This window comes from Rosa chinensis, chromosome 1, assembly GCF_002994745.2.
Source record: "Rosa chinensis cultivar Old Blush chromosome 1, RchiOBHm-V2, whole genome shotgun sequence".
In the NCBI taxonomy this organism is placed as follows: Eukaryota; Viridiplantae; Streptophyta; class Magnoliopsida; order Rosales; family Rosaceae; genus Rosa; species Rosa chinensis.
Genome location: NC_037088.1, coordinates 45,769,114 through 45,795,866, shown reverse-complemented (window position 1 = coordinate 45,795,866; position 26,753 = coordinate 45,769,114). Strand labels below are relative to the sequence as shown.

Genomic DNA, 26,753 nt, shown 5'->3' with positions numbered 1-26,753 from the left:
CATTCAACCAACACTCATTTTGAATCACCCAGAAATGTGAAAATTAACAAGTAGTACTCATACTCCCCCTTAATCGATTCATCTGGACATAATGAAGAAAAATAAATAAAAATGATCATGATCATGATAACACACAATGAGGTGAGATTTAGTCGTAGAAGTGAGAGGGAAAGAAAAAGCATAGCATTTAGAGAAAGTGATTCGATGACTTCTCAAAGACAACAATGAGCCAAGCATAAGGAACACTACACAGTAATCTTGAACATCAAGCATGTAGACACAAACTGGGGCTAAAGCACTTCTTAACTTTGTGGTAAAGTGATCAGAAGTCAATATGGGGCTTCAACTTAACCTATGATAAACTAGAATTAGAGTTCACCGACAAATACTACTTTTCGTTTCTCAAGTCCTCCTTATATCACCGTGTGGGCTCATATATTTTCTTTTGAAGCCGTCCACACCTTTTCTTTGTTTTTTTTTTTTTATTGTTTTGTTTGTGCTGTGACTCATGTAGCGAGCCTTATGTCAGTGGCTCCCAAACCAGTTGGTTTTAGGGCACTAAGTGTAACAAGGACACTCCAAAGGACACATCAACTCGAGTCGTGTAAAAGCAACAAGATAAACCACCGGGAGACCAAGCCATTCCTGTTTCTGCCCAATCCTCATATCGGGTCACGACCGAGGCCTGTTTACTTTAGAAATAGCCTGGCCAAGCTCCATATTGCAAGGAATATTTTATTTATTTATTATATATATATATATATTTTTTTTTCAAAGGAGCATAGAATTACGAATACCAAAAAGAGCATAGTTTGTGAAGGACTAATCCCAGATCACGTAGAACAAGTTGTTACCCCCACAAAAGACTTAAGTGTGCAAGTGAATATAGCAAAGTTTGGGAGAATGAGCTAGCCTTAATCTTTGACTAAATACCCAAGGTAGAAAGAAGAACATATAGTGCCCTGCAACCCGGACCCACGATCGAAAAGGAGAGCAAGAGGCAACAATCTCAATCTAAGATCAATTTTCCACCAAACACTTCAGGATTGAAATCTCACATGCAATCCTAGGATAGACAAATGCATTCTACTGCAACTAAATTTTTTTTTGTTTTTTTTTGTTTTTGTCTACTCTAAATGAAAACACACAATGAACATGCAGAAGCTATAAACGCAGATGAACCAATTTAGGAAGAGTATCAGTACCGAGAACACACACCAATGGCATTCCTAAGTGACTCAAAACGAGCATTGTCTAAAGGTTTTGTGAAAATATCAGCTAATTGGTGTTCAGTGGGTAAAAAAGCAAGCTCAAGAATATTTCTTTCAACCAAATCACGAATGAAGTGGTACCTCATGTCAATGTGCTTTGTCCGTGAGTGTTGAACCGGATTCTTAGAAATATTGATTGCACTTGAGTTATCACAAAAAATGGTTAACTTACCTTGAGGAATTCCATAATCTCGAAGCATTTGCTTCATCCAAATCATCTGAGTGCAGCAGCTACCGGCAGCTACATACTCAGCCTCGGCAGTAGAAAGGGAGATGCAGTTTTGCTTCTTGCTATGCCAAGCAACCATATTGTTTCCAATGAAGAAACAGCCTCCGGATGTGCTTTTCCTATCTTTCAAGTTTCCTCCCCAATCAGAATCAGAGTACCCTGCAATTTCCACATTAGTTTCAAAAGTATAATATATACCACATGAAGTAGTACCTGACACATATCTGATGATCCTCTTGACAGCTTCTAGATGAGATTCTTTTGGATTTGCCTGAAAACGTGCACAAACTCCTGCACTGTAGGAAATGTCAGGTCTGCTTGCAGTAAGGTACAATAAACTTCCAATCATACTTCGATAAAGAGTTTGATCCACAGACTTACCAGTGAGGTCTTCACTAAGCTTAGCACTAGTGCTCATGGGATTAGACACAACACTTGCAGATTGCAAACCAAATTTTTTTATCAAATTTTCAGCATATTTAGTTTGAGATAGAAACATACCATCTTTCAATTGCCGAACTTGAAGTCCAAGAAAGAAATTTAGTTCACCACACATGCTCATTTCAAACTCACTTTCCAACACACTAGTGAATTCCTTCACAAATGTTTCAGACGTGGATCCAAAAACAATATCATCAACATACACTTGAGCAATCATCACATGGTCTTTATCTCTTTTTACAAACAAGGTTCTGTCTACAGCTCCCCTATTGTACCCTTTACCCAACAAGTAAGTAGATAAACGCTCATACCAAGCTCTGGGAGCCTGCTTCAATCCATACAAAGCTTTCTTAAGCCTATACACATGATCAGGATTGCTGGGATCTTTGAATCCCTGCGGCTGTTCAACAAAGACTTCCTCTTGTAGGAGACCATTAAGAAAGGCACTTTTGACATCCATCTGGTATAACTTAAAACGTAGGTGGCAAGCTATAGCTAGAAGAAGTCTTACGGATTCGAGTCTTGCAACCGGGGCAAAAGTCTCGTCAAAGTCTAGTCCCTCTACTTGAGTGTACCCTTGTGCAACAAGTCTAGCCTTATTTCTAGTGATATTCCCAACCTCATCAGTTTTATTTTTGAAAATCCACTTTGTTCCAATAACATTCACATCACTAGGCCTAGGGACAAGATACCAAACATCATTCCTAGTAAACTGATTTAACTCATCTTGCATGGCATTTATCCAATCATCATCACCTAGTGTTTCTTTAACATTCTTTGGTTCAATTAAGGAAACAAATCCAAAATGAGTCATGATATCAATGTTTTCTTCATTTTCACTAATAAAACATAAAAGAGCAGCATCACTACTTACCTCACTTGTTGCTTGTCTTCTGGTCTTAATCCCATCATTCACATCTCCAATCACGTCAGAGGTTGAATGATCCTTTTGCACTTGTTTGAACCTTCTTCTCATTACAGGTTGAGGATCGAAAATTGGATCATCCACCAACCCTTCTTCTTCTTCCTTGATTGCAACAACATCCTTGCTCCCAAAACTCTGTTCATCATCTGTACTCAAGCTCACTGAATTCACAATAGAATCATCAATTGTTACATTAATGGATTCCATAACAGACAATGTTCTTTTGTTATAAACTCTGTAAGCCCTACTGTTTGGAGAGTAACCAAGAAAAATACCTTTATCACTTCGTGCGTCAAACTTAGCAAGGTATTCTCTATCACGATAAATAAAACATGGGCTTCCAAAGACTTTTAAGTGACTTACCGTGGGTTTCTTACCTTTCCACAATTCATATGAGGTTTTGTCAGTACCAGGTCTAAGAAACACTCGGTTTGCAGTGTAGCATGCTGCGCTGATTGCTTCTGCCTAGAAGTGTGGAGTTAATCCAGCAGAGTGCAGCAATACTCTCCCCATATCAAGTTGAATCCTGTTCTTTCTCTCCACAACACCATTTTGTTGTGGAGTAATTGGAGCAGAAAATTCATGTGTAATACCATGTTCATCACAATAATTTGCAAAAGATGCATTTTTAAACTCAGTTCCATGATCAGTCCTAAGTCTAACAATGCAAGAATTTGAGGATTGTTTCTCAGTGAGAATTCTATTACACAAACCCTTAAAACTGCTAAACGTATCAGATTTATCTCTTAAAAAATTAACCCAAGTGAAGCGAGAGAAATCATCAACTAATACCAGTAAGTATTTCTTACCTCCCATACTTTCAGTTTGAGACGGACCAACAAGATCCATGTGCATGAGCTCTAGTGGCTGGGAAGTCGTTGTAACATTAATTGCACTATGAGCTGCTCGGGATTGCTTACCCAGCTTGCATCCCGCACACACCTTATCTAGTTTCCCACTTAGGCTTGGTAGGCCCCTCACACTCTCTTTGCTTGAAAGTTTTAGCATGTCCTGGTAGTTCACGTGCCCTAAACGTCGATGCCAGAGTTCAAGAATATTATCAGAAGTTTTAGCTTTTAAACAAACCTGAGACACAACAGACTCATTAGCATACACACAATAGCAATTATCTTTTGACCTTACACCACCCATGATACTCTTACCATCACTGCCAAGCACAATACACCTCTGTTTATTGAAGTTAACATTCTCATAATCATCACTCAACTGACTTACACTGATGAGATTTGCCTGAAGACCTTCCACATATAAAACATTTTTCAGATTAGGGATACCTGGAGTGTTAACAATCCCTTTTCCTATAACCTTTGCCTTCCTTCCGTCACCGAACGTGACAGACCCACTAGTGTACTCATCAGAAAAGGAGACAAACCAACTCTTGTCTCCAGTCATATGCCTAGAGCATCCGCTATCAACATACCAAGTGTCTGCTCTTCTGGCTGAAAGTGCTGTCAATGCTACTAAACATGTTGCTTCAACAACCTCAAAATCATTAGTAGCAGGATATATAGAAGAAAACAAGCAAGTTGCATCAACAAATTCATAACCCATTGAAGAATCATTCAGACAAGAAGAGAAACAGTTATATGACTCCTTTTTCACCCAAACTTGTTTCAGTTTCAGATCCAGGCTGTTTGGGATTGAAACAAGTTTAGCAATCCTGTTCACCTCTCTAAGATGTTCTTTCAGTTTAGTCTGCAACGATAGTTTCTTATTCTCTTTTTCTGAGTTCCACAACCTTTGAGACTCTCTTCTCAACAGGTTACACCTAGGGCGAATGTGCCCAGGTGTCCCACAATAATGACAGACAGGTGTAAAGCTCCTAGACCACGATGAATGATTGACTTGACGCACAAAAGAATTTCTTTCAAAGCTAGGATATCTAACTTGATTGTAAGGGCTAAACCCTAGACCACGTCTCTCTTTCTCAGTTTGTTTCACACTTGAACTTTTCACAAATTTCAGAGGTTTAGAATTCTTACCAGCATTATAGCCTAATCCCTTTTTTTTCATTATCAGGTTTACCCATTCCAATCATCTTAGACAATTTGTCTGACCCAATTGAGAACCTAGAGAACTTTTGCTGAGCATCTTCCAACTCAAGCTTTAGAGACTCGTTTTCTGAAGCTAAAGAACTAGCAAGAAAGGTTTGAGATTTTAATTCTACCTGAAGAGTCTTTACCTGATCAACCAAGTCAGATCTTTCACTTTCCCACTCTTTGGTACATGACTCCAACCTATCCTCAGCTTTCTTTTTCTCTCTTTTGATCAAGACAATCTCTTCACTTTGCAGATGGTTTTTCTTGAGAATTGATCTGGACGCTGCATAAAGTTCTTTGTACTTACCATCCATCTCTTCATCCGAATGCTCCTCATCGTCTGATTCATGGGAGGATTCGTTATGAAGAGTTGAGGTAAGTGCAAGATTCTTTTCCTCATTCTCAGAGTGAGTATCTGACTCACTATCACTCCAAGTGGATTTCAAAGCTTTTCCCATACGTGAGCTATACTTTTTATTTCCACAGTCAACAGCTAGATGCCCAATCCCACCACACTCAAAACATTTAGGTTTTTCACTGAAGTTTTTCTTTTGTAAAAGTTTGTTTGATTTGAAGTTTCTTTCAAAAGAATTTTCAGAAGGCAGGCTGCGTTTTGAACTAGAGTCAAAAGAATTTTTTGAGCCCGGACCACTAGAGTTTCTAGACTTAAAGAATTTTTTGAACTGTTTAGTCAAATAGGCCAAGTCTTCTGTGCTAACCTCAGTTTCTTCTTCCTTTTTGATAGAATTAAAGGCAACATTTTTCACCTTTTTTTCAGGATTAATCCTCATCTCAAAAGTCTTGAGATTCCCCACAAGTTCATCCAAGGAATAATTGTCAATGTCTTGGGCCTCCTCTATGGCTGTTTGCTTGGACTGAAAACTAGGTGGAAGAGACCTAAGGAATTTCTTAACAATACGATGTTCTTCAAATGGATCACCAAGGCTATGACACTGACTTGTCACATTGATAAGTCTAGCATGAAAATCATCTATTGACTCGTCAGTCCCCATTGACATGTTTTCAAACTCTAAGACCAACCTCTGAAGTTTTTGAGCTCTAACCCGTTTATTACCCTCATAAGTAACTTGGAGAAGATCCCAAGCTTTCTTGGCTCTCTCACACTGACTAATTCTAACTCTCTCCTTTTTTGACAAGGCGGTGAACAAACTGTTCCTTGCCTTGAAATCGTGATTACAATCCCGAATCTCAGATTCACTCCATTCAGACCTTGGTTTAGGAATCCTTTTAGAATCAGAGGATTCACTAGCTTTAGGATTTTCAAGTTTAGTTGGGTGAACCCATCCATTCTCAACAACGTTCCACATATGTTCATCTTGAGAGTAAAGGAAAGCTCTCATCATGATTTTCCATTGAGAATAATCTTCCCCATCAAACCAAGGGGGACAGTTAATCGAACCCGAGGCTCGATCGCGCTCACGTTCCATCCTTCCCACAAACCTTACTAAGACACCTTAGTAACCTGCTCTGATGCCAAATGAAAATACTAGGATGAAACAAATATGCCTAGAGGGGGGGGGGGTGAATAGGCTATTCTCGGAGAAATCACACTTTCTTTCAAATCAAAACGTAACAGAAACTACAGGGATTGAAGCACAGGTATGGATCCCAAACTAGCATAAAGACAATACAAGAATTGAAGTACAGGTATGGATCCCAAAACAGCAGAAAGAGAACTAGGCAACCAAGATAATCACAAACGCACAGCAAGCAAGAGACCAGAATTGTTTGCGCAGTAAAAACCTCAAAAATGAGGAAAACAACTGCGGGGCCTTTAAGGTTAAAGACCCTAATGAAAACAAATCACTCGATGAAGAATACAAGTTCTTTACAAACAACCAAAAGCTCTGACCTCGGCTTACGTACTAGACACTCTAGTAGATTATCTGATCATGTCCTCGTAGATCTTCACCACCTTTGAATTGTCTTCACCTGTTAATAGGTGCTGACCTCGACCTTCAACCTTTTACGCACATCAACGAATCCAACTGACCTCGAGAGCACTTGATGTGAAGAGTGTAATGAATGATGAATGTGTTTGACTCAATGATCTACTTAAACATGGAACAAATAGTTCATAGACTCAAATTTGAAGCACAGGGTTTCTCACAACACTAATCGAGAGAACATGGACTCAATAGATGCACAAAATTTCTACGCTCACAAGTCCCAAATGAATGACAATACACGTTGAATATATATTTCAGTCTCCCCCTAAAACCTTGGACAATAAAGACTCCAAAACCTAATTGACTCCTAATATGAAAGGAACAAATTATAAAAAGATATTCAACAAATAAACATGATTCTATTCTTAATAGAGACGATAAGACTTGACAAATCAAATCATATAGAGAAATATCCTTTTACGACCCAACTAATGGATACACACAAAACGTGAAAGAGAAGAAATAACATCCAACAACCTGACCTGACAGGGATTGCAGAACAAATTACAATCCCAGTATGCATGTAGATTGACCTTAGTGAATAGATTGACCTTAATGAAATGCAAATGCATATGCCCATACCTGAAGTGCATCGAAGAGTCAGCTGGAGCATTGTATGATCATATATCACTTCCAATTTACACTTGATAACTCTAGCAGACCTATGATTCTAGCTTTTGTATTAGGAATGCCAATATACATCAAACCTATACTAACATGAACGATACCCTCTAAATTGAGGAAAGTAGGAGCAATGGTTGTGTTAAGCACTTGCATGGTTTAGTTTTTGTTTACTCATGTTCATATATTCGGTTTGGAATGAAGTATTTTTCTAAGTTTCTTTGTTTTTCTGGTGGGTTTTGGGTCTTGCCGAGATGGTTATGTATGTAATAGAACTTGGTAGCTGCAAATGTGTTTGGGTAGTATTAGAGATATATTGATTTGGTAATGAGGTTTTTGTACTGGTGTTAATCTCACTGCCACCCCCTTATCATATCCATCACAGAAAGTAGTTTATGCGAGGGAGAAGGAGAGCCTCTATGAGTGAGAGTGAGAGAGTGTGAGAGAGAGAGAGTGAGATTTTCATATATTGTTGTTTTTCACCATGAATTGATAAAGCTGTGGCCTATCCCTCATGTCAGCATAGTACAAGTAATCAATAATGGAATGGAATGTACATTTATATTACTAGTGGTGACTTTGCCTAATTGTTTTTAAAGTACTCATGCATTTCACTTTTGTTTCATACATAAATGATCACTATATCGATTCGAAGTTTGTAAGTAACATTAGTTGGTATATATTAGCATGTATCAATCAAATCATAAGAGTGTAGCAAATGACTAATATACAGCTCAGAGATGTATATGACTTCTATTTGGACAACTTGACTTGCAACTTTCAATATTTAAATCATAAGCATAACAATTGGATATATGCACTTTTGGATGGCATGCAAAAGGTTGTGTTCTGATGGAAAGAAAGGAATTTCAACTTTCTGAAGCTTATTTGTTTGTATATAGGTTCTGGACTGGATTTTTTGGCTGAGATGTCTTTGGTTGGACATTTGGACAGAAATTGCAAACCATTCGCTTCAACTTTAAAGGTTTGACACCATGGCTGCACAGACTAAGTTCCTGGAATAGTGGGAAGACAAGAGTTTGTATCAATATGTTGGCTATTGAAACCAAGTTCCTGCACAAACTCTATATGTGGCATATTTTACGTAGTTGTTAATGCTCAAAATCCGGCGGTAGCCAATCTTTTGTTTAACGCTGGTCCGGTGGGCGGACCGTTACTCTGAGGATTTGATAGCTTCCACTAGCTGTCACACGAGAGACGGGGCGTCAGAGGGAGACCGCGTTGGGCGGTCTTCACTTCTCCGATGCCTAAGTCAGTCAATGCAGATAGGTAGCATAACAATGAATGAGTAGTAAATGCGTAATTAATGAGGAGAGAGGAGAGAACATTTTATAGGTGAGGAGAAGGTTGATCCTCATCTAGTCTTCGATGTGGGACTGATGCACTTCGATTCCCAGCGTCTGGAGCTTCTGATGCTACCTTGGCGAGGAGCGTGGCGGCGCGTCATCGGTGATATGAGGGTGATCCAGGGCTCGGGCGGTAGCCCGCCTGGCCGTGCCTTCGTAGGTCACTCCATTGGTGGGAGTTGGCACCTCTGGCGGTACAATGAGCGTGACTCATTATAGCTAATTATGCTTGTTCTGGTATATGTAGGTACAAGTCCCCCAAGTCCCCAGTCAAGGAGGGCAATCTTGGTTGGGGACTTGATCGACGGTGTGAAGCGTTACTTCCGCTAGACTTTGCTAGAAGCATAATTAGCGTCAGTGCGTTGTCAACCATGGATTTATTGAGCAAACGCTTTATACCCTTTCGAGTGGGCCCCTGCTAGGCCCGCCAGGGAGTCCCCCACTCCCTAGCCAAGACGGATCTCCGGACGGTCGGCAATTTGTTTGTTGAGGGGGAGCTGCACAGAGTAGAGGGTGTTGGGTAGCGAGCCCAATCTTAGTACCCAAGTATCGGGGGTCAACGTACCTGATCAGGGTCATCGTAGACTGTTGACAAGTCCCTGTGTCCCGTAGGGACGATCTGACCGTAAAGCCGCATGGTGGTCGTCGTCAGAGTGAGGCGTAGCCTCGGGATTCGCCGCTGGCGGATATCCCCCCACTTGTTGTAGCAAGAGCCAGCATTGCTTAGACGTGGCTGTCGGTATTTTATTGAGCGGTGACGCGCTCAACAATGTACGCAGTTTGCGAGATGGAAAGGGAGCTCTGCTGGCGGTGTTGTGTGTAGCAGAGGCTGCCGTTCTTGCAAATTGATGAGTGGAAGTTCTGGTAACGGGGACTTCGACGCTTGGAAGGTGACAAGTGGGAAGTTCCGCCGGCGGGGTTTCGCTCAGCGGGGACTTCGACACTTGGACGGTGACAAATGGGAAGTTCCGCTGGCGGGGTTTCGCTCAGCGGGGGATTCGACACTTGGAAGGTGACAAGTGGAAAGTTCCGCTTGTGGGGTTTCGCTCAGCGGGGACTTCGACACTTGGAAGGTGACTAGTGGGAAGTTCCGCTGGCGGGGTTTCGTTCAGCGGGGACTTCGACACTTGGAAGGTGACGAGTGGGAAGTTCCGCTGGCGGGGTTTCGCTCAGCGGGGGCTTCGACACTTGGAAGGTGACGAGTGGGAAGTTCTGCTGGAGGGGTTTCGTTCAGCGAGGGCTTCGACACTTGGAAAGTGACGAGTGGGAAGTTCTGCTAGCGGGGTTTCGCTCAGCGGGGGCGGGGTTTGGGTTTCGTTCAGCGGGGACTTCGACACTTGGAAGGTGACGAGTGGGAAGTTCCGCTAGAGGGGTTTCGCTCAGCGGGGGCATCGACACTTGGAAGGTGACAAGTGGGAAGTTCCGCTGGAGGGGTTTCGTTCAGCGGGGGCTTCGACACTTGGAAAGTGAAGAGTGGGAAGTTCCGCTAGCGGGGTTTCGCTCAGCGGGGGCTTCAACACTTGGAAAGTGACAAGTGGGAAGTTCCGCTGGCAGGGTTTCGCTCAGCGGGGGCTTCGGCACTTGGAAGGTGACAAGTGGGAAGTTCCGCTGGCAGGGTTTCGTTCAGCGGATACTGCCGACGATTGGCGCTTTCTTCGCAAAAGTGGTGGCCTCCATTAGACGCTTCGTCTGACAGTGGTTGACATGTGGCGAACCCCTAGAGGGTTAGCGTGCGGAGGCGTGTCTCCTCCGCCTAGCCGTCTCCCAGTTATTAATGCTAGGTAATGATGGATTTTGTAACCAAGGTGACGCCTTAGTTAATCCGGAGAGTAATTGGAGTCGTGGGACACTTGTACGGCTGAGATTTGATGTCGTTTTTCAGTTGGACTGCCTAGAGTTATTTGACGTTGACATAAAAGGGGGGGAAGTTAGCGAGATTTGACACTTTGCTCAAAACCTCGAACTTCATACATCGTCTACAAGCTTTGTGCGTCTGAGACTGGAGGAGGAGACTGAGGCGATTTTGTTAAGTTATCATACCTAGGAAGACGACGATCTCCGGCCTCGAAGATAAGCGCTCACGGTCGCACCAGAGACTCCATCGTTGAGGTTGGTATTCTGATTTTTATCCCTATTTCATTGGATGTCTGGCACGGCCAGTTTCTGGGTTTTGGGTTTACTTTTTGAAATGCTCTTCCTTGACTTGTTATGAGGGTGTCAAAGTGAGTTTGGGGGTGGGTTATGTAGTTGACTAGGTTGGAGCCTTTAAGGATTTGCTAGATAGTTGCATCTGGGTTGCGTGTGTTTGTTCTTGTTTTGGCATTTTCTGGGTGATTGTTCTTGGTGTTCTTGAATACTAACTGATATAGGGATAGGTTAGATCTTGTGTGAGCTGACTGATTTGGGTTTTAGGGTTTTGGGATGGCCGACGACATAGAGATTTCGAGCAGTGAGGATTCCGGATCTGAAGTGTCATTCAGCGCGGTGGATAAAAATTTTATTGATTCGTTGCGTCCGTCTGCCCGTGCAGGAACCTCACTGCCAGAACCACTAGACGTTGAGCCGTTACAGACCATACTGTGTGAAGTAGCTATGGGTCGTGCAACGCGTCCAGAGAGTTCTAGGGCGGGGGAGGCTGCCGCTGCCCACAATATGCTTGAAGAGCGGTTAGCAAGTAATAGTGCAGCCAGTGGTTCCGTTGAAGGGGGAGATGTAGCGGGAGAGGGTACTGAGTCGGCGTGGGTCCTCCAGGACGGTACCCCTGTTGATGAGGCGGGGGTAGAATGACTGTTGCCGCTGTCAACCAGCTGAAGAGGGTGTTCCGGTTGCCCGGCGTAGTGAAATTGCGTTCGCCGACGGTGGAGGAGAAAGCCTTGATCCTGCCCGCGGGCTTTGCCGCCGTGCACGAGGCGATATTTCGCTAGGGGGTGACTCTCCCGCTGGTGCCAAACCTCCAAATTTTGGTGTGCGAGTTTGGCGTTGCCTTTGGGCAAATATGCCCCAACATGTGGCGGTTGATGTTGGCGCTGAACTCGCTATGGCGGTTGTCGGGTTGCGAGGGACCGACTGTGGTGGAGGTGCTGCATTTCTACGAGCTGGTGTACGTGAAGCGCCAAGGTTGTAGGGGGCAGGTAAACCTGAGTCGCCGCCAGGCAGCGCCAAAGTTGATCGAAAATCTGAGAGACTCCATGTCCTACTGGCGGGGTACCTTCTGCGTTGCCACGACGGGGTGGGAGTATCCAGCCGGGTCCAACAAAGGGGAGCCGACGTTTAGGATTAAGTCGGAGTTTCAGCCTATTCGAGGTCGTTTGTCGGTCTCCGCTGAACAAGACTGGCGGGGGTTTTTTTTTTGTACACAGCCTTGTACTCTTTACTGACAACGACCTTTTTGTGCAGCGGGGTTGCGGTATAACCTGACTCGTGAAGAAGTGTGCTGCGTGGCACACATCAGAGGTTGCTGGCGGAATAGCAACTTGCTGGATTTTCGCCTCCTTACAGGCTGGGAGTTGTTGGTGGATCAACAACTGACTCGTGCCGTTGGTAAGTACTCTCCGCTATATCGCATCACTGATGAGATTGTCTCATGCTGATCGGTTTGTTGTTTTTTTTGTAGAGACTCCGCCGGGAAACAAGGCGAGCCGTGACGCCTTCGCGAAAGCCATGGACCGCGCTAAAATCGACAACTTCCTGGAATCCACGTACGCTTCCGGGCTGGTGGCTCATAAGACGGTTGTGAACTCAGAGACGCTGGCGCTAAGCCCATCTGATGTTCTAGTGGTGCTATCCATGCCGCACCACTCCCATCTTGGCGGTGACGGGCTGCCTGCCGCTCAGGCGGCTACTGGTGGGGCAAGCGAGGCTGTGCCGCAGAAAGAGAGAGTGCCGGCCACCCGGAGCGGGGTGCACAAGAAAACAGTGCGCCCAGCGAAGGATGTCACCGTTGCTGGGTTGGAGCCGCCGACGAGGGGCTCGAGACCTGCCCCTGATGGAAGCACTCGAGTGCTTCAGAGAAAGCGCCATCAGAATGACTCCGGCGGAGAAGAGGAGGATGCCGTGGAGATCACAGGGGTTCGCCAGCAGAAGAAGGCTAGACAGGCTCCTCCCGAGGATCCTGTGGACGTGGCGAAAGAGGCGGCCACGAGCAACCTGGACTCATTTGCCGCATACGCGGAATTCCTGAATGATGGTGAGCGGGAGTTTCTGTACCATCTCTGCGAGTGGCTGGGGTTCGGCGACTTGGAGGGGATTGTACGGTCGACCGCCGTTGACCAATCGCCCTTTAGCACGGCATTTGGGCACATCTCTGTTGGGCTGCACGAGATGTTCCTGGCAGCGTCGAAGCAGCCCCGGGTTGAGCGGGAGCTCAGGGAGAAGGTGGCGGGCTTGCAGAGGGACTTGGGAGAGGCCCAAGAGAGGTTGGCTGATGTGGAGCGTCGCCTGAAAAAGGCCGATTGTGACGCAGTAGATGCCCATTGGCAAGCTGGCCGTCGCCATTGAGCGGGACCTGGAACGAAATGAACAATTCTCCAAGTTGGAGCAAGATATGTCCCTGCTCCGAGATCGGGTAGCCGCCAAAGACAAAAAGGTTGAGATCCTTCAGCGGGAATCTGCCGCTAGGCTGGCCGAGGTCAAACGGTTGGACGGTGAAGTTGCCCGCCTGAGTGCTGAGGGGAGCCGCGCTGCGAACGCCGCCGTGGAGTCATACAAGCAGTCGGCAGACTACAAGAAGGCACTGACCGAAGCGGCGAAGGCCGGTGCCCTGGCCAATGTGGAAATGTTGCAGCAAAAAGGCCCCATTGACTAGGCGAAGGCGTCCATGCCGGTCATGCCACCAACCAAGGGTGCCCCGCAGGCAAAGGGAGTAGGCCCCTCTCAGGTTGATGGTGCCCGCTCGGGTAGCGGGGAAAGTGGTGCTTGTCCGGCGGATGACTCCCAGCGGACTCCTATCCAGTCGGAGGTGTCCCGTGTCGGGTTTTTGGCGGGTCATACACTGGCGAAAGGTACCATAGAGACCCCCAAGTCCCACAGCCCGAGGATCTGACCAGACAAGCCGCCAACAACCGCCGCTGGACGCTGAAGGTGGAAATGCCGAAGGAAGCCAAGCCAACCTCGCTAACCCCTGAAGATGGAAGTGTCTAGTTTTGTAGCCGCTAAGGCGTATTTATCTGATGTAATGAACAGCCCTAAAGTTAATGAAATTTCCGAATTTGGTAATTTTGTTTTCGATGTCTTGTACCGCTAGAGTTTTGACAATTTTTTCTTTTGCCAACAAATGAAACATTAAAGGAATTAAAATTGGTCCAAGTGCACAGTGTATCGGACGTGGTCCGCTGACTGGCGTTGCCAGTTGCCCCTAGTGCTAGACTTGGTAACAATGGTCTGAATAATTCCTAGTTTCATTGATAGCCGACTGATCGGCGTTTTACAAAAGCGGGGTAGTACCCGTTGGGTAGCTTCCCTTAGCTAAATATTGAACAAAAATTTAGCTAAGTCAAGATGCTCTTGGGTAGCGGCATGACTATATGTAGTAATACCGAAGGTGTTCGGTATTCCAAGGGTCGGTCGTTGTGACGCCATCCTTGTCCATTAAGTAGAAGGTGCCTGAGCTAACGACTTCTACAATTTTGTATGGACCTTCCCAAGTTGGGCGGAGTTTTGTTGGTAGTGGTATGACTTCCTTCATTACCCAATCCCCCAGTTGGAGGTTGCGGGCTTTGACCCTGGCGTTGTAGAAACGCGATACCCGCTGCTTGTTCTGGAGGTTGTGCAGATGGGCTTTATGTTGTTTTTCCTCTAGGAGATCCTTGTCAAGCTTGAGGCCGTCGCTGTTGGTCTCGAGGTGGTAGCCCTCTACCCTAGCGGTTGGTTGAGTTACCTCAATAGGCAGGACGGCCTCAGTTCCAAACATCATACAAAAGGGGGTTTCGCCATTGGCGGTAGTTGGGGTTGTCCTGATGGCCCATAACACTTATGGGAGTTTCTCCGCCCACAAACCCTTGGCCTTGTCGAGCTTCTTCTGTAATAGCTTCTTGATTATCTTGTTTGCTGCTTCGACCTGGCCGTTGGTTTGGGGGTGGACTACAGATGCAAAACGCATCTTGGTACCCAGGTTGGCAGTGAAAGAGATGAGTTCTTTATTATTGAACTGAGTGCCGTTGTCTGTGATGATTGTATGCGGGACACCGTAGCGACAGTAGATGTTCTTCCAGAGGAAATGAATTACCTTGGCGGTAGTTATTGTCGTCAGGGGCTCCGCCTGTATCCACTTGCTGTTGTAGTCGATGGCGACAATGATGTATTTGAACTGACATTTGGCGGTTTGGAATTTTCCCATCAAGTTTAGGCCCCACGTTGAGTGAATCCATGGGCCGATGAAAATTTCAAGAGATATATATGGATGAAATTTATATATATATATATATATATATATATATTGGTCATTTTAAGGGATCCCTTGTGGGACCAACTTTTTGATGCTATTTCGGCATCTCGACCGTTCAGTTTTTAGGTCCTAATGTATAGATCATTTCTGCAAATTTCAGCCAAATTGATGATCGTTAAGGAATCGAACTATATTAATAAATGGACAAACCAAATCTGTCCAACCTGAATTGTTCGTGTTTATAATTGTAAATCGCAGTTATGAATGCCTTAATGATTATCAATTTGACTGAAAATTTGTAGACATGATCTACTCATACATACCTAAAAACTGAACTATTCAAATGTGAATATGTAATCGAAAAGTGGGTCTAATGAGCGATCTCTTAAAATGGCCAAAAAAAGGGAACCCTCACTAGAAGGGCCTTTATATAAATACATATATATTAGATCTTAGCCATGGCCTTCGTCAATATAGTATATTTCCTGTTTATGTATCAGTTAGTTGCATTTCCATCTATGTTGTTAAGAGTTTACATCCAAAATCAATTGGCAATGGATGGAGTGTGGCCCAAATCCTTAAACTCGATCATAGGAAAAGTCCTTATTTTCCCATGTGGAATCTATACTCTCAACATGCACATGTGGGATAACTTGCTCTAAGAACATGATAAAGTAACTGGAGTTCACATCCAAATCCAATTGGCAATAGATGGAGTGACCCAAATCCTTATAAACTCATAAGCAAGGTCCCTAATTTTTCTATGTGGGATCTATACCAACATAGTCAACGTGTCTAACATTAGTAGTATTTTTATTATTCATGAAACAGCTAATAAACGAATACACTTATGTTACAACACCAAATGATGGTAGATAAATTTGGATTTTTCAGACTACAATCAATTACCCTTTATACGATGGCCTGCAGCCATGCCTATATTCATTAATCAATCACCTTACTGCTTCCAAATACAAGACATCCCCTTGTTTGAAAAGATCGAAGATTAAAGGTCCTTAAGGGGTTAAAAGAACTAACCGTAGTTCAATTGCTTCTGCATCATTGGCTAGCTGATCGTTCATGTTGTCCAGATTTTGATGATACATGTATCCTCTAGTGTTAACTGTCATGAACACCCAAGGAGATTAAACTTATTACTTGATACGCACAAAATAATATCGACTCTATGCATATCTCAAACTCCAGTCTAGTCCATGTGTACGCATGCATGAACTAAGCTAGCCTTACTAAACCTGCAGACACTGGAGAGATCAATAATTCATTTAGGAGAGATCGTTAGTTCTACAACAACAGATGAAACTTACAGCATGGAGCATAGTCCAGGCATGGACATAGGGGTGGGCTGAAGTGTGCTGTAGCACACCCCAGTATTTTGGGGGGAAAAAATGATTATATGTATCTGACCCCAGCATATCTCCCCTTAAAAAAAAAAAATCATACACATATAAAAGATAACTAAAGTACATGCATCTGACCATATTTCTTCACTGCCTCTTGCCTCGAAAACGAGTGCTGCCACTAGTATGATTAATGTATGCAAGTCTCTCATTTTCTTCTCTTTTCTCCCCTTTTCTGTCCTCTCCTCCTCACCTCTGCCCACTGCTCAGTTCTACGTTTCTCAACTTCTCAAGCTCAGACAGTCAGACTCTCACCTCTCTCTAGTCTCTACCAAGTCACTCTATCTCCTCTCCTCAATAATCTGCTCTCATCTCTCAACACTGTTCAAGTATTACACTTTAACTAATCTTCTATAATGAATTTTTTTTTACGAAATTAGAATATAATTTAGGTTAGAATTTGGGTATTTCTAGATTTCTTGATGTAATTAATCAAATCTATTGATTCCTAGAGAAAGATATTGAATTTCTATTATTAATACCCAAATGCCCAATTGCCCATAATAGTGGCAATTTCTTTATTGTGTTGATTGTTTGAGAGTTGAGTTGATTATAATTTTGATTGGGTGTTTTTTTAGCTTTTGAGTAAGTTAAATTTATTTTCCCTTGTGGTGGGGAGGGATGTGGTGGCCTGGTGGGGTGCCCGGGTGTGCTCCTTGCATATTTGTTAACACAAGGACACCATTCTTGTTGATTGAGAGACTAGTCCGTCTAGTGATGACTCTTCCTGTTTCTACGGCTACAACATAGAGAGCATTTTTAGCCATGAAGCTCATTAAGAACCGACTTCGAAGCAAGATGAGTGATGATTTTCTTGCAGATTTAATGACAGTGCATATTGAGAGAGAAATTGTTGATACTATTGATTCAAATTCGGTTATCGACACTACTAGAAAAAAGGGATTTAAGGACATCAAACGAGGACACATATTTTATGTGGAGTCCTTGAAGGTTTTTAAGGACAGACAATGTTAAATTGCAAATTTTGAATGGGTGGAGAGTCTTTCAAGGACACCCGGTTTAGGGGATGCCGTGTCCTAATATTGGGCTCCAACTGAAAAATTAAAATATTGAAATTAGAAAACGCACGGCGCTGCAGCTATTGTGCTATACTATGCATTTTCGTTTCCCTCCCCCAATTTTCGATTTCCCTCTTCAATTGAAACCCTCCCCAAAGGCCCAAATAGAGAAAGATGATTCACTCCATCTATTTCCAGTTCTTAGTTGTGATAGAAAAAAAATGAAAGAAACTCGAGCCGAAAGCAGATTCGATCTGATTTGACTCGGCGGAGGAGACGACGACGACTCATAACAAGGGTTCAAGTCATAGTGAGGTTACTCGGTGTGAGACATACTCTGGGTTGACAGATTCTGGGAAGAATTTCAGTACAAGGTGAGATTACTCGATCCCAATTTTTTTTTTGGTGGGTTGAATGTTCTGGTGTGTTACAAAGTTTGGAGAAGCTCTTTGACAGAATGAACTAGTATTTGATTGTCAGGAGTGAATTTTAATCCCAGCAGCAAAGAGTATACGTATGGAGTAGGGATCAGATTTCGGTCATGTATACGCCGAATAATTCAAAGCCTGAGAATCTGAGATGGTTGAAGCTGAAGACGAAGGGCCTGGTGTAAGAGCTCTCGGATCTCTGTTGAAGCTCACCGAAGTCTTCCTCTGGTGCGTTTCTTCGCCTCTGTTTCTCTTCCACCGAATACTTGGGTTTTATGAGGTAGTAAGGCTCTGTGATTGTTCGGTTTTACCGAGTTTTTATGTGCATAAGAAACGACTGGTTGTTTTCTCTGGGACAGACTGTAAGTGTTTGCTTTCTTGAGCTCAGTTTCAATTTTTTCTTGCTGGAAGTTTGAGACATATTATTGAATGAATGCTATGAATTTTGCCTATGATTACAGAAAGCAGCTGAGGATGACGGAGACAATGGCTCAAACGCCCTTTCCTCAGGCTAGTGGATTCATTTTCATGCTTTCTTTGTTGTGTTTAACTATCTCTTTTAATTTTCTAGAGCTCGCTGTGTGTTTAGTAATTTAGTTTTATAATTATGTGTCTGTAGTTGTCTTAAACGTTTTAGTTGGAATTTTTCGGTTTCAGAATGTGGAATTATGTGTCTGTAATTGTCTTATATGGAGACTATAGATCTAGTCTCTAAACAAACAGGTTCATAGTATAATATGGATATTATCTACAATGAGATGGATTTCATATTCTCTCGTTATAAAACAATATTGCACTCCCACTCTTCTTACTCATCTCCTTCTGATGCACAGAGAAGCCATGGAAGAGGGGCTACTAGCTCTATCAGGTTCAAAATCCAATATCAATAGAGCTTCAGGTGTTGTGGTTCTGAGCACATTGGTCGCTCTCTGTGGTTCCTTCAGCTATGGATGTGCTGTAAGTCATTCTCATTCACATTTCAAATTCTACATTTTTCTGCCAAATATTACCATATTTTATTATGAAAGGAGAGTTAGTGTACTAATAAGTATGTTCTGCTGCATCAAGTTGTTGGTCTAGGTTAAATGTGCCATACACAAAGAAAGGAGATACAATAGTGTACATTACTTCTTTGTTTATGCATTGGTCCTAAAGCGCTATAAATTTAGTTTGTAGATAGGATACTCATCATCTGCTAGATCAAGATTTGTGGAAGACTTGGGCCTTACTGTTGCAGCAGTAAGTACTAGAATTTTCAGATTTTTTGTTTCTTTTGTTCTTTTGCATTTGATGGACTTTCTTGTGATCGTTTTAGTACTCAATTTTCGGTTTAACTGGAGGAATGATTGGTGCATTAGTAAATGGGATGCTAAAAGAGATGTAGTGGTTATTGTCTAATAATCCAGGTTGTCGGTTTTTACCACTTTCAAAGAAATTCATTTCCATTATCAAGCCAAGGAAGTCATGCACACCACCTGTTTGATGAAAGTTCCAGGTGACTGAAAAAAGTGCAAGTTTTTTAACAATTATTTTGTAATATACCGAAGGCTACCATATAGTCAGATCATTGATTTTATATATTGTTGCCTTATCAGTCGTAGCTCTTCGAGATATTTACAAGACCCTGAACCAACTGCCACAATTGAGGCACTGGAGAATAATTGTCGTCTCTTCTACTGTTTTGAAATCATGGTAGCAGAAATGTAGTAACTATTTTAATATTCACAAAGCTCGTTAGTTGTGATATCTTTGGTTCTGATGTAGACCTCTTACTATGTGGCAGAATGATGAATTTGATTTACAGAGCATGAAAATGTTGAAAGTAAGAGCTGCCCTCGAGGAAAAATTGAAGCAGAAGGGTATTTTCAATTCCATCACTCCAAGAACTGATAGACCCCAGAAACATCTGAAACCATTAAATGGGTTTGACTTTACTCTTATACTTTGTAATTTAACTCATTCCTCCATTGTGCAAACTAATTCAACCAACTTAGAATTGAACAGGAAGCTGAATCGTATGATGATTTTGATGATGACCCTGTAAATGCTGAAGGCGCTAACCAGGCTCATGCAAGTTCATTGAGTGCAAGCAAAATTTCCCAATTTGTTGCTGCTAATCGACATAAGTCAAAGGTATGAACCTCATGATTCATAAATAGCAAAACCTAGTTTTCTTAACTGTTCTTTCTCTGAACATGCACCTTAATGGAATTTATATAATTCATTGAATTTATTTCCTCTTGTTTTGCGTGAGAGATTCCTATAGAAAATAGATATTTTCTTAATTACAAGCCCCAACTTTATATGTTTGGTATCTAGGTTTTTTGTAGAATGCAATTTGAACATTAGTTTCCTAATTATACGCCAGCATGTGAACTTGTTAATCAGTATTCACATGATTCAGAAAACATGAATGTGGTGATTCATAAAACATGAATGTGGTATTTCAGAGAACATGACCTTGAAATTTAATGGCGGCGGCAAACATGAACTGCATGAGAGAACATTAGTATTGAAGGATTGAAGGTACAATATTGAAACATTGTTCATATTTGCATAAGAGGTTAGTAGATAACACATATTGATACTGTGGACAATATATATATATATATATATATATATATAAAATATCCTCTGCTGGAAGTTATACACCATCTTGATATGCTAAATGTTTCTGACCAGGACAGTCTATTACATCTTAGCCCAAGTCAATGTATCTTGCAGTTGGATTTTAGGTCAGCTCACATCCTTTATTGCGATTGCCATTTCATTTCTGAGTTACTAGTTTTGTGTATCTATCTTCTTCAGAGCTTTCATTTATATACATGTTTGTATTTTTCTCTCAAGTTTACCTTGTATATTTTGATATGTTTTATAGTGTTTATGACTACATAAAGTAGGTAGTAAAAGAAACAAGAATTATGCTCTTCTACTCTATTGAATTGTTCTTTTTTTTTTTTTTCTTCTGTGGCAGAATGCGTGCTCTACTTGAAGATTTTATAATAGGTAAAGTAAGGAATGTTTGTATTTTGATTATGGCTTATTGGTTTATGCTATAAGTGTACCAAGTCATCAAGCCTGGTTACCTCTGAGCCTTGAGGCTTGATGGGATGAATTGTAATCTCAAGTTCAGTTTTCTCTGGTTCCTTCCTGTTATTTATCAACTACTGATTTGCAGAGGACAGGGTTATACCAGTGGTTGCTTTGAATATAGCTATTAGTTCAGATTCCATGGCTCATGGTTAGTATCACTAATCCTTAATGAGTTTATGTAAATGAACTAAGGATCAATGCTGAATGCAGTTACCTTTTTTCGTTTACATATGTGCCTGCAGGAAATAAAAGATCAAGGCTTTTGAGTAGCAGATGATTAGATACTTAAAGCCATGAAGGTCTGCTTCCATCTCTTTTTTTCCCCCTTTGAATGATTAAGTAGTTAGTTCTCCTTATTATGTATGGATGCATAAGAGGTTCGTTGATAACACAACGTTGTGTTTTTAATTTTTATCTTGATTAATATGATGAAAGGTGCTTTAACAAAAACATAATATAAAACAGTTGATGCATGCAATTGTTAACAATATATTCTTATTGACAAACAACAAAAGAACCCAAGCAATCTGCAGGTTTAGCTTGTCACCATCAAACACTAGAGAAAAACCACCAGTTTGATAGTTGGTAAGCAATATGCTTGCAAGACCCTGAACCAACCAGCACAACTAAGCAATATGCATGCAACTCCATTTGAGCTCTCATTCTGCCTTCTGTTTGATAGTTGGTAACATTTCATTCCCCTCATGTCTTCATTCATCTATTGCTTAGCTTAGTCTACCTGGCAATGTGTTGCTGGTGCTTCTTTTCTTTGGTTTCTTTGATCTTTTTTTCTTATTTCTTTGATATTTATCAGGTTGTGATTGAAGATATTGGGAATTAGATTAAGCAACTATAAGGCTACAAGGTGCAGTAGGTTGGATTACTTGACTAGAATTGTGGAATTGTAATTTTTTACACTTTAGAAACTTGTTTGTATATGTACGGATATGAAATATTGGTTCAGTTAATAATGCATTTGGTGGTGTATAATTGGAGGAAGATTGCTTTTATTACTTTTTTTTTGGATTCTTTGGAAGTTTTAAGGACACTTTTTCAATGACCTGTATCATATTCAAGGACATGGTGTTTTTTTATACATGACTCTTTTTAAGTGTCCTATTTTAGTTTTAAGGACACATATGAATGTATTTTTTTGTGTCCTCTATGGATTTAAGGACTCCATTTCTAGAGTTTTTAGGACATGCTTTGTGTGTCCTAGTAGAGAAAAGAGGACACATATTAGATAATATGAGGATGCGATTTAGGTGTCCTCTTATGGATTTAAGGACACCACATCCAGAGCTTTTAGGACACACAAACTGTGTCCTCGTATAGAAAAGAGGACACGTTTCCAGTGTCCTTGTTTGAGACTTACAATGACTCCCAGATAGAGGACTCTTTTTTAGAGAGTCCTTGTATGCATTTAAGGACACTGTTTCAATGTCCTTAAATCATGTTTTTGTCGTAGTGCAATGAGTTTTGTGCTTCAGGTAACCGAAGAGCACAACTTAAGTAGTTGAATTTGTATTGACATTGAATAAAAATTTGGGTGACAAAATACATTTTGTGGATGATATTTTTATAAGTGCTATGCAATTGAGATATTCCATCAAAACAAAATAAACTCTGCCAAATTTTTTAGAATAATTTTTCTTGCTAGCATAAGGTAAATTTAGCCCACCTCAAATTTAATTCCTAGTTCTGTGCCTGGAGCATACACGATAGAGAGGAGCAGATATTTAACAAAAGATCGAAGAGAAGGGAGGCGGAAACTGATTAAATGAATGCAAAATAAAAAGCTAGCCGATTCAGTTTCTATTTGGATTCATAATAACTGGATCACTGGTACGGTGAGGAATTTTCATTCTTCCACTGATATATAGTTATATATACATACCCACACACACACAGAGTCAAGTATAACGGTCTCCATAGCCTCCTTTAATTGGCAACCTCATATCATCTATCATATATTTCAGTCATATTCTTCCATGCTGCACCTTCAAGATATTTTTGTCAATAATGTACGATCACTATCAACAGAAGGGAAAAGAAAAGGGTTAGTAAGAACAGAATATTAATAATGCTCAGTAAGTGATATGTTTTGAAGGAAATGTGGTAAACATCAGTTTGCATATAATAAAGGGTGGTACTATTCACACACTCATTTTCTCTATTCACACACCCTCTATTTTTCTATTACTTTAATTCAATTCTATTTTACAAATTACCCTAACTACCCTAATTAACTACCCTCCTTTGTAATTTTTTTTTCTTTTATCAGTGCGACTATTGCCACCATACCATTTTCTTAATACTTCGACTCCCACTTAAGACTTAAAGACGGAGAAATGGTTCTCCGCCTCCCACTTCGACTCTTAGCAAACCCTAGCCGTCGCCATGGTCTGGGGACTCAACAGTGGCGCACGACGCCAACGCCAAGCAAAGTTTCACGCTCTACCTTTTGCCTTCGATCTTCTAGGGGAAAACCAACGTCAAGCAGTTTCTATGACTACCCAACCGAGATCTCTCTTTGCAGAGGCTGTGTATCAAACTCTCTCTTCCACCATGTCTAACCCCATTGACGTCGGAGGAGATGATGGTGCTACCTTTATTGAGAATTCGAGGAGGCCAACACAAACGGATGTTGGTCGGGTCTGACCTCGAAGAGCACGCCTCAAGGCTCCTCAGATCGCTGTGGCTTGGTGTTTAAGGCTAGCATGTCAGGTTGGCTTTTCCAGTTTCCAACTTGTGACTACGACAAGGGGTTTTGACCCTCGTGGGGGAATGACAGCGGTGGGGCTTTAGGCTATCTGGGCTCGTGTTGCTCCGCTTCGATATGCCAGATTGACCGTCAGGGCTATCTGGACTCGTGTGGAGGCGGACGACAGAGACACTGGCAGCAGGAGAGTAGCGCCTCACGACGCGTTTCTTCTCAGCCAGAACCATGGACTGGGTGCCCGAGTTCAAGGTGCCCAAAGCAGATGGAGAGCCAAGCCCTTTGGGCTTTGGAAGATGTTTTCAACCTTGGGCCTATGGTTCTGGAATTGGGCCTTTTTGTGGACCAAACTGATGGGCTCTGGCCCTTTAGGGTTTCGGGTTTGGGATCCCGGTGGATTGTCTCAGCTAACCATATCTATGTTCTTTACATTTATGGTGGGTCTATGTACTATGTTTTTGTTTCATAGTGTAATAAGCTTGCTAGGAATAAGTGTGCGCGAAGTGTTCAATGAGTGGACCTATTCCTATGTACCACTGTGGTACCACCACAACTTCTTGTTTTGTCTAATGTCTATCTGCATGATTGACATGGCCTGCCCCAGATTTCACCCTGAAACCCAAAGTAACTGTCACGCCCCAAATTTTGAATAAAGGAATTTAAATCCGAAATGCGAGAACAAATAATCACAAGAAGACTCTTAGAAAATTTTCAAATAAACTAAGCAACAAACAAACTGAACTCACAATGTCAATACCGACTCGTTCTTTAGAGTCACATATTACATTACAGATAGTTTACAAATCAAACTGAATGACAATTCAACGTGTAACCACTCTCACCAACTCACTACACAGCGGAAGACTATAAGTATAAGCGCCCTTCTACACCCACGTGACGGAAAGTCCACCTCAGCTTCGATAACGATCAACCGATATTCTAACCTGCACAATAAACCCTCCACCATAGAATAGTGCACCGGGATTGAACAAAACAAACCCGGTAAGCTTTTCAGCTTGTATGAGTAAACTCAATTAAAGTGACTCACGTCACACATGCTTATAATTTCTTAATTCGTGAGATGAATTAAAGCAACAATATTTAAGATCACAAACACAACCAAACATACAATCACACAAGATAACAATTAGTAATCCCTGCATCGAAAGTTTAGTTTAGGAGGTCACCAAAGTCACCCAATTCAAATTATAGTAATCCCTGCGTTGAATTTTAGTTCAGGAGATTACAATTAAAGAAAACAATAGAAATCATATAAATCCCTGCATAGAGTTTAGTTCAGGAATTTACATTAAAACAAACAATACAAAAAGCTGTAATCCCTGCATATAACTTAGTTCGGGAGATTACATGAAAACAAACAAAAGAATTCATAGTAATCCCTGCATAGAAACTTAGTTCAGGAGATCACATGAAAACAATAATACAAAAGGCAGTAATCCCTGCATAGAAACTTAGTTCAGGAGATTACCTAAAATTCAACAATAGAATTCATAGAAATCCAAATCTCAAGTAAACACAAATGAAAGACCCCAAAAACCTTCCCTGAACTACGACAGACTCGAGCTCAACTGAATCGTAACCTGTCACCTCTGCCGAGGTTCAACCTTACGACCAAACTTCAGACCCTTTGGTCCTCAGAATAGAAATCCAGGTTACCACTATAACCTTCAAACTTTAGACCCTTCGGTCATCACGATAGAAATCCAGGTTACCACTGTAACCTTCAAACTTCAGACCCTTCGGTCATCAGGATAGAAATCCAGGTTACCACTGTAACCTTCAAACTTCGGACCACTTAGCCCTCAGAATAGAAATTCAGGTTACCACTGTAACCTTCAAACTTCAGACCTTTCGGTCCTCAGAATAAACCTAGGTTTACCACTGAAACCTTCTGACTCACAATTGTCACATCACAACTCCAAATAACTCTTTCAACAATATAAATCATCAAAAGTCTACATATCACATGCCACACCTTCCAGATATATATATATATATATATATATATATTCCACGTAAATATATATATACGTAGTCACCCACTCAGGGATGCCACTAATACCAACTATAGTTTTATAAATTAACTACTCGAAAATCATTTTATATCAAAACCTTGTTTTAACTTACCCATGAACCGTTGTCGATCAAGTTCATATATTTTAAAACAAATAATTTATTTTGATAAATAATTTCTCATGCTAACAATAAAATACACTAAAATAAAACATAACTAATTTATCAACCGAAACACCGTGAGATTTACTCACCTCCATATCCTGCTGCGTCTTCACACAAAACCAAGATAAGCACCAAATCGTCCAAACTCCACTCACACAATTTCATCAATCACCTAATCACATCAAGGCCACACTCAATACAACACAAAGCACACAATTCACAAAACACAATTATACGATGATCCAATAGTCGGATCCTCATCCGAGACCATCCAACGTCTTCAAAACACCTCTACGATCAACAAATCAAAACTACAAGTCGATCGGACGGCCAAATTCTCACGGATAGAAAACCGATCGAACCGAAAACCCTAAAACTTGGAAAATTCATAACATGCTCATACGATTTCCAAACATTACAAACTATATATCGAAATGCTCGTATCGACGAGTAGATCGAAATCAGGAACAGAAACCATCCCTGGGGTGGCTGGAAGCCGCTGAAAACACGACCACAGTGGCGGCACCGCCACCGGTCCAAAGTTAAAATTTGGCAAAACTTCCAACACCAGAGTTCTTCATCTCAACTCTAATTGAAACTTTCATAACTAA

The 26,753-nt window shown here is 41.7% G+C and overlaps 2 protein-coding genes and 1 long non-coding RNA gene across 4 annotated transcripts; 2 read left to right on the top strand and 1 right to left on the bottom strand.

Annotated features, from left to right (window-relative positions):
- Positions 1 to 4,874: 4,874 nt before the first annotated feature.
- Positions 4,875 to 6,374, bottom strand: LOC112167764. Its single transcript, XM_024304837.1, has one exon. The coding sequence runs from the start codon at positions 6,372 to 6,374 to the stop codon at positions 4,875 to 4,877; it is 1,500 nt and encodes a 499-aa protein (XP_024160605.1).
- A 12,084-nt stretch (positions 6,375 to 18,458) lies between these two features.
- Positions 18,459 to 20,259, top strand: LOC112181817. 2 transcript variants are annotated; one of them, XM_040510185.1, is made up of 7 exons: positions 18,459 to 18,493; positions 18,593 to 18,641; positions 18,965 to 19,088; positions 19,538 to 19,626; positions 19,727 to 19,823; positions 19,915 to 20,054; positions 20,136 to 20,259. In XM_040510185.1, the coding sequence occupies exons 3-7, from the start codon at positions 18,972 to 18,974 to the stop codon at positions 20,173 to 20,175; spliced, it is 483 nt and encodes a 160-aa protein (XP_040366119.1). In that variant the 5' UTR covers positions 18,459 to 18,493; positions 18,593 to 18,641; positions 18,965 to 18,971; the 3' UTR covers positions 20,176 to 20,259. The 2 variants fall into 2 exon arrangements, 1 of the variants encoding a protein (XP_040366119.1); XR_005802912.1 differs by lacking the exons at positions 18,459 to 18,493; positions 18,593 to 18,641 and adding an exon at positions 19,301 to 19,370 and having other exon boundaries at positions 18,960 to 19,088.
- Positions 20,260 to 21,311: 1,052 nt separating this feature from the next.
- On the top strand, positions 21,312 to 21,896 carry LOC112181818. The gene is made up of 3 exons (XR_002929120.2): positions 21,312 to 21,372; positions 21,467 to 21,523; positions 21,758 to 21,896. It is a non-coding gene; the product is annotated as an uncharacterized LOC112181818 (long non-coding RNA).
- Positions 21,897 to 26,753: the final 4,857 nt, after the last annotated feature.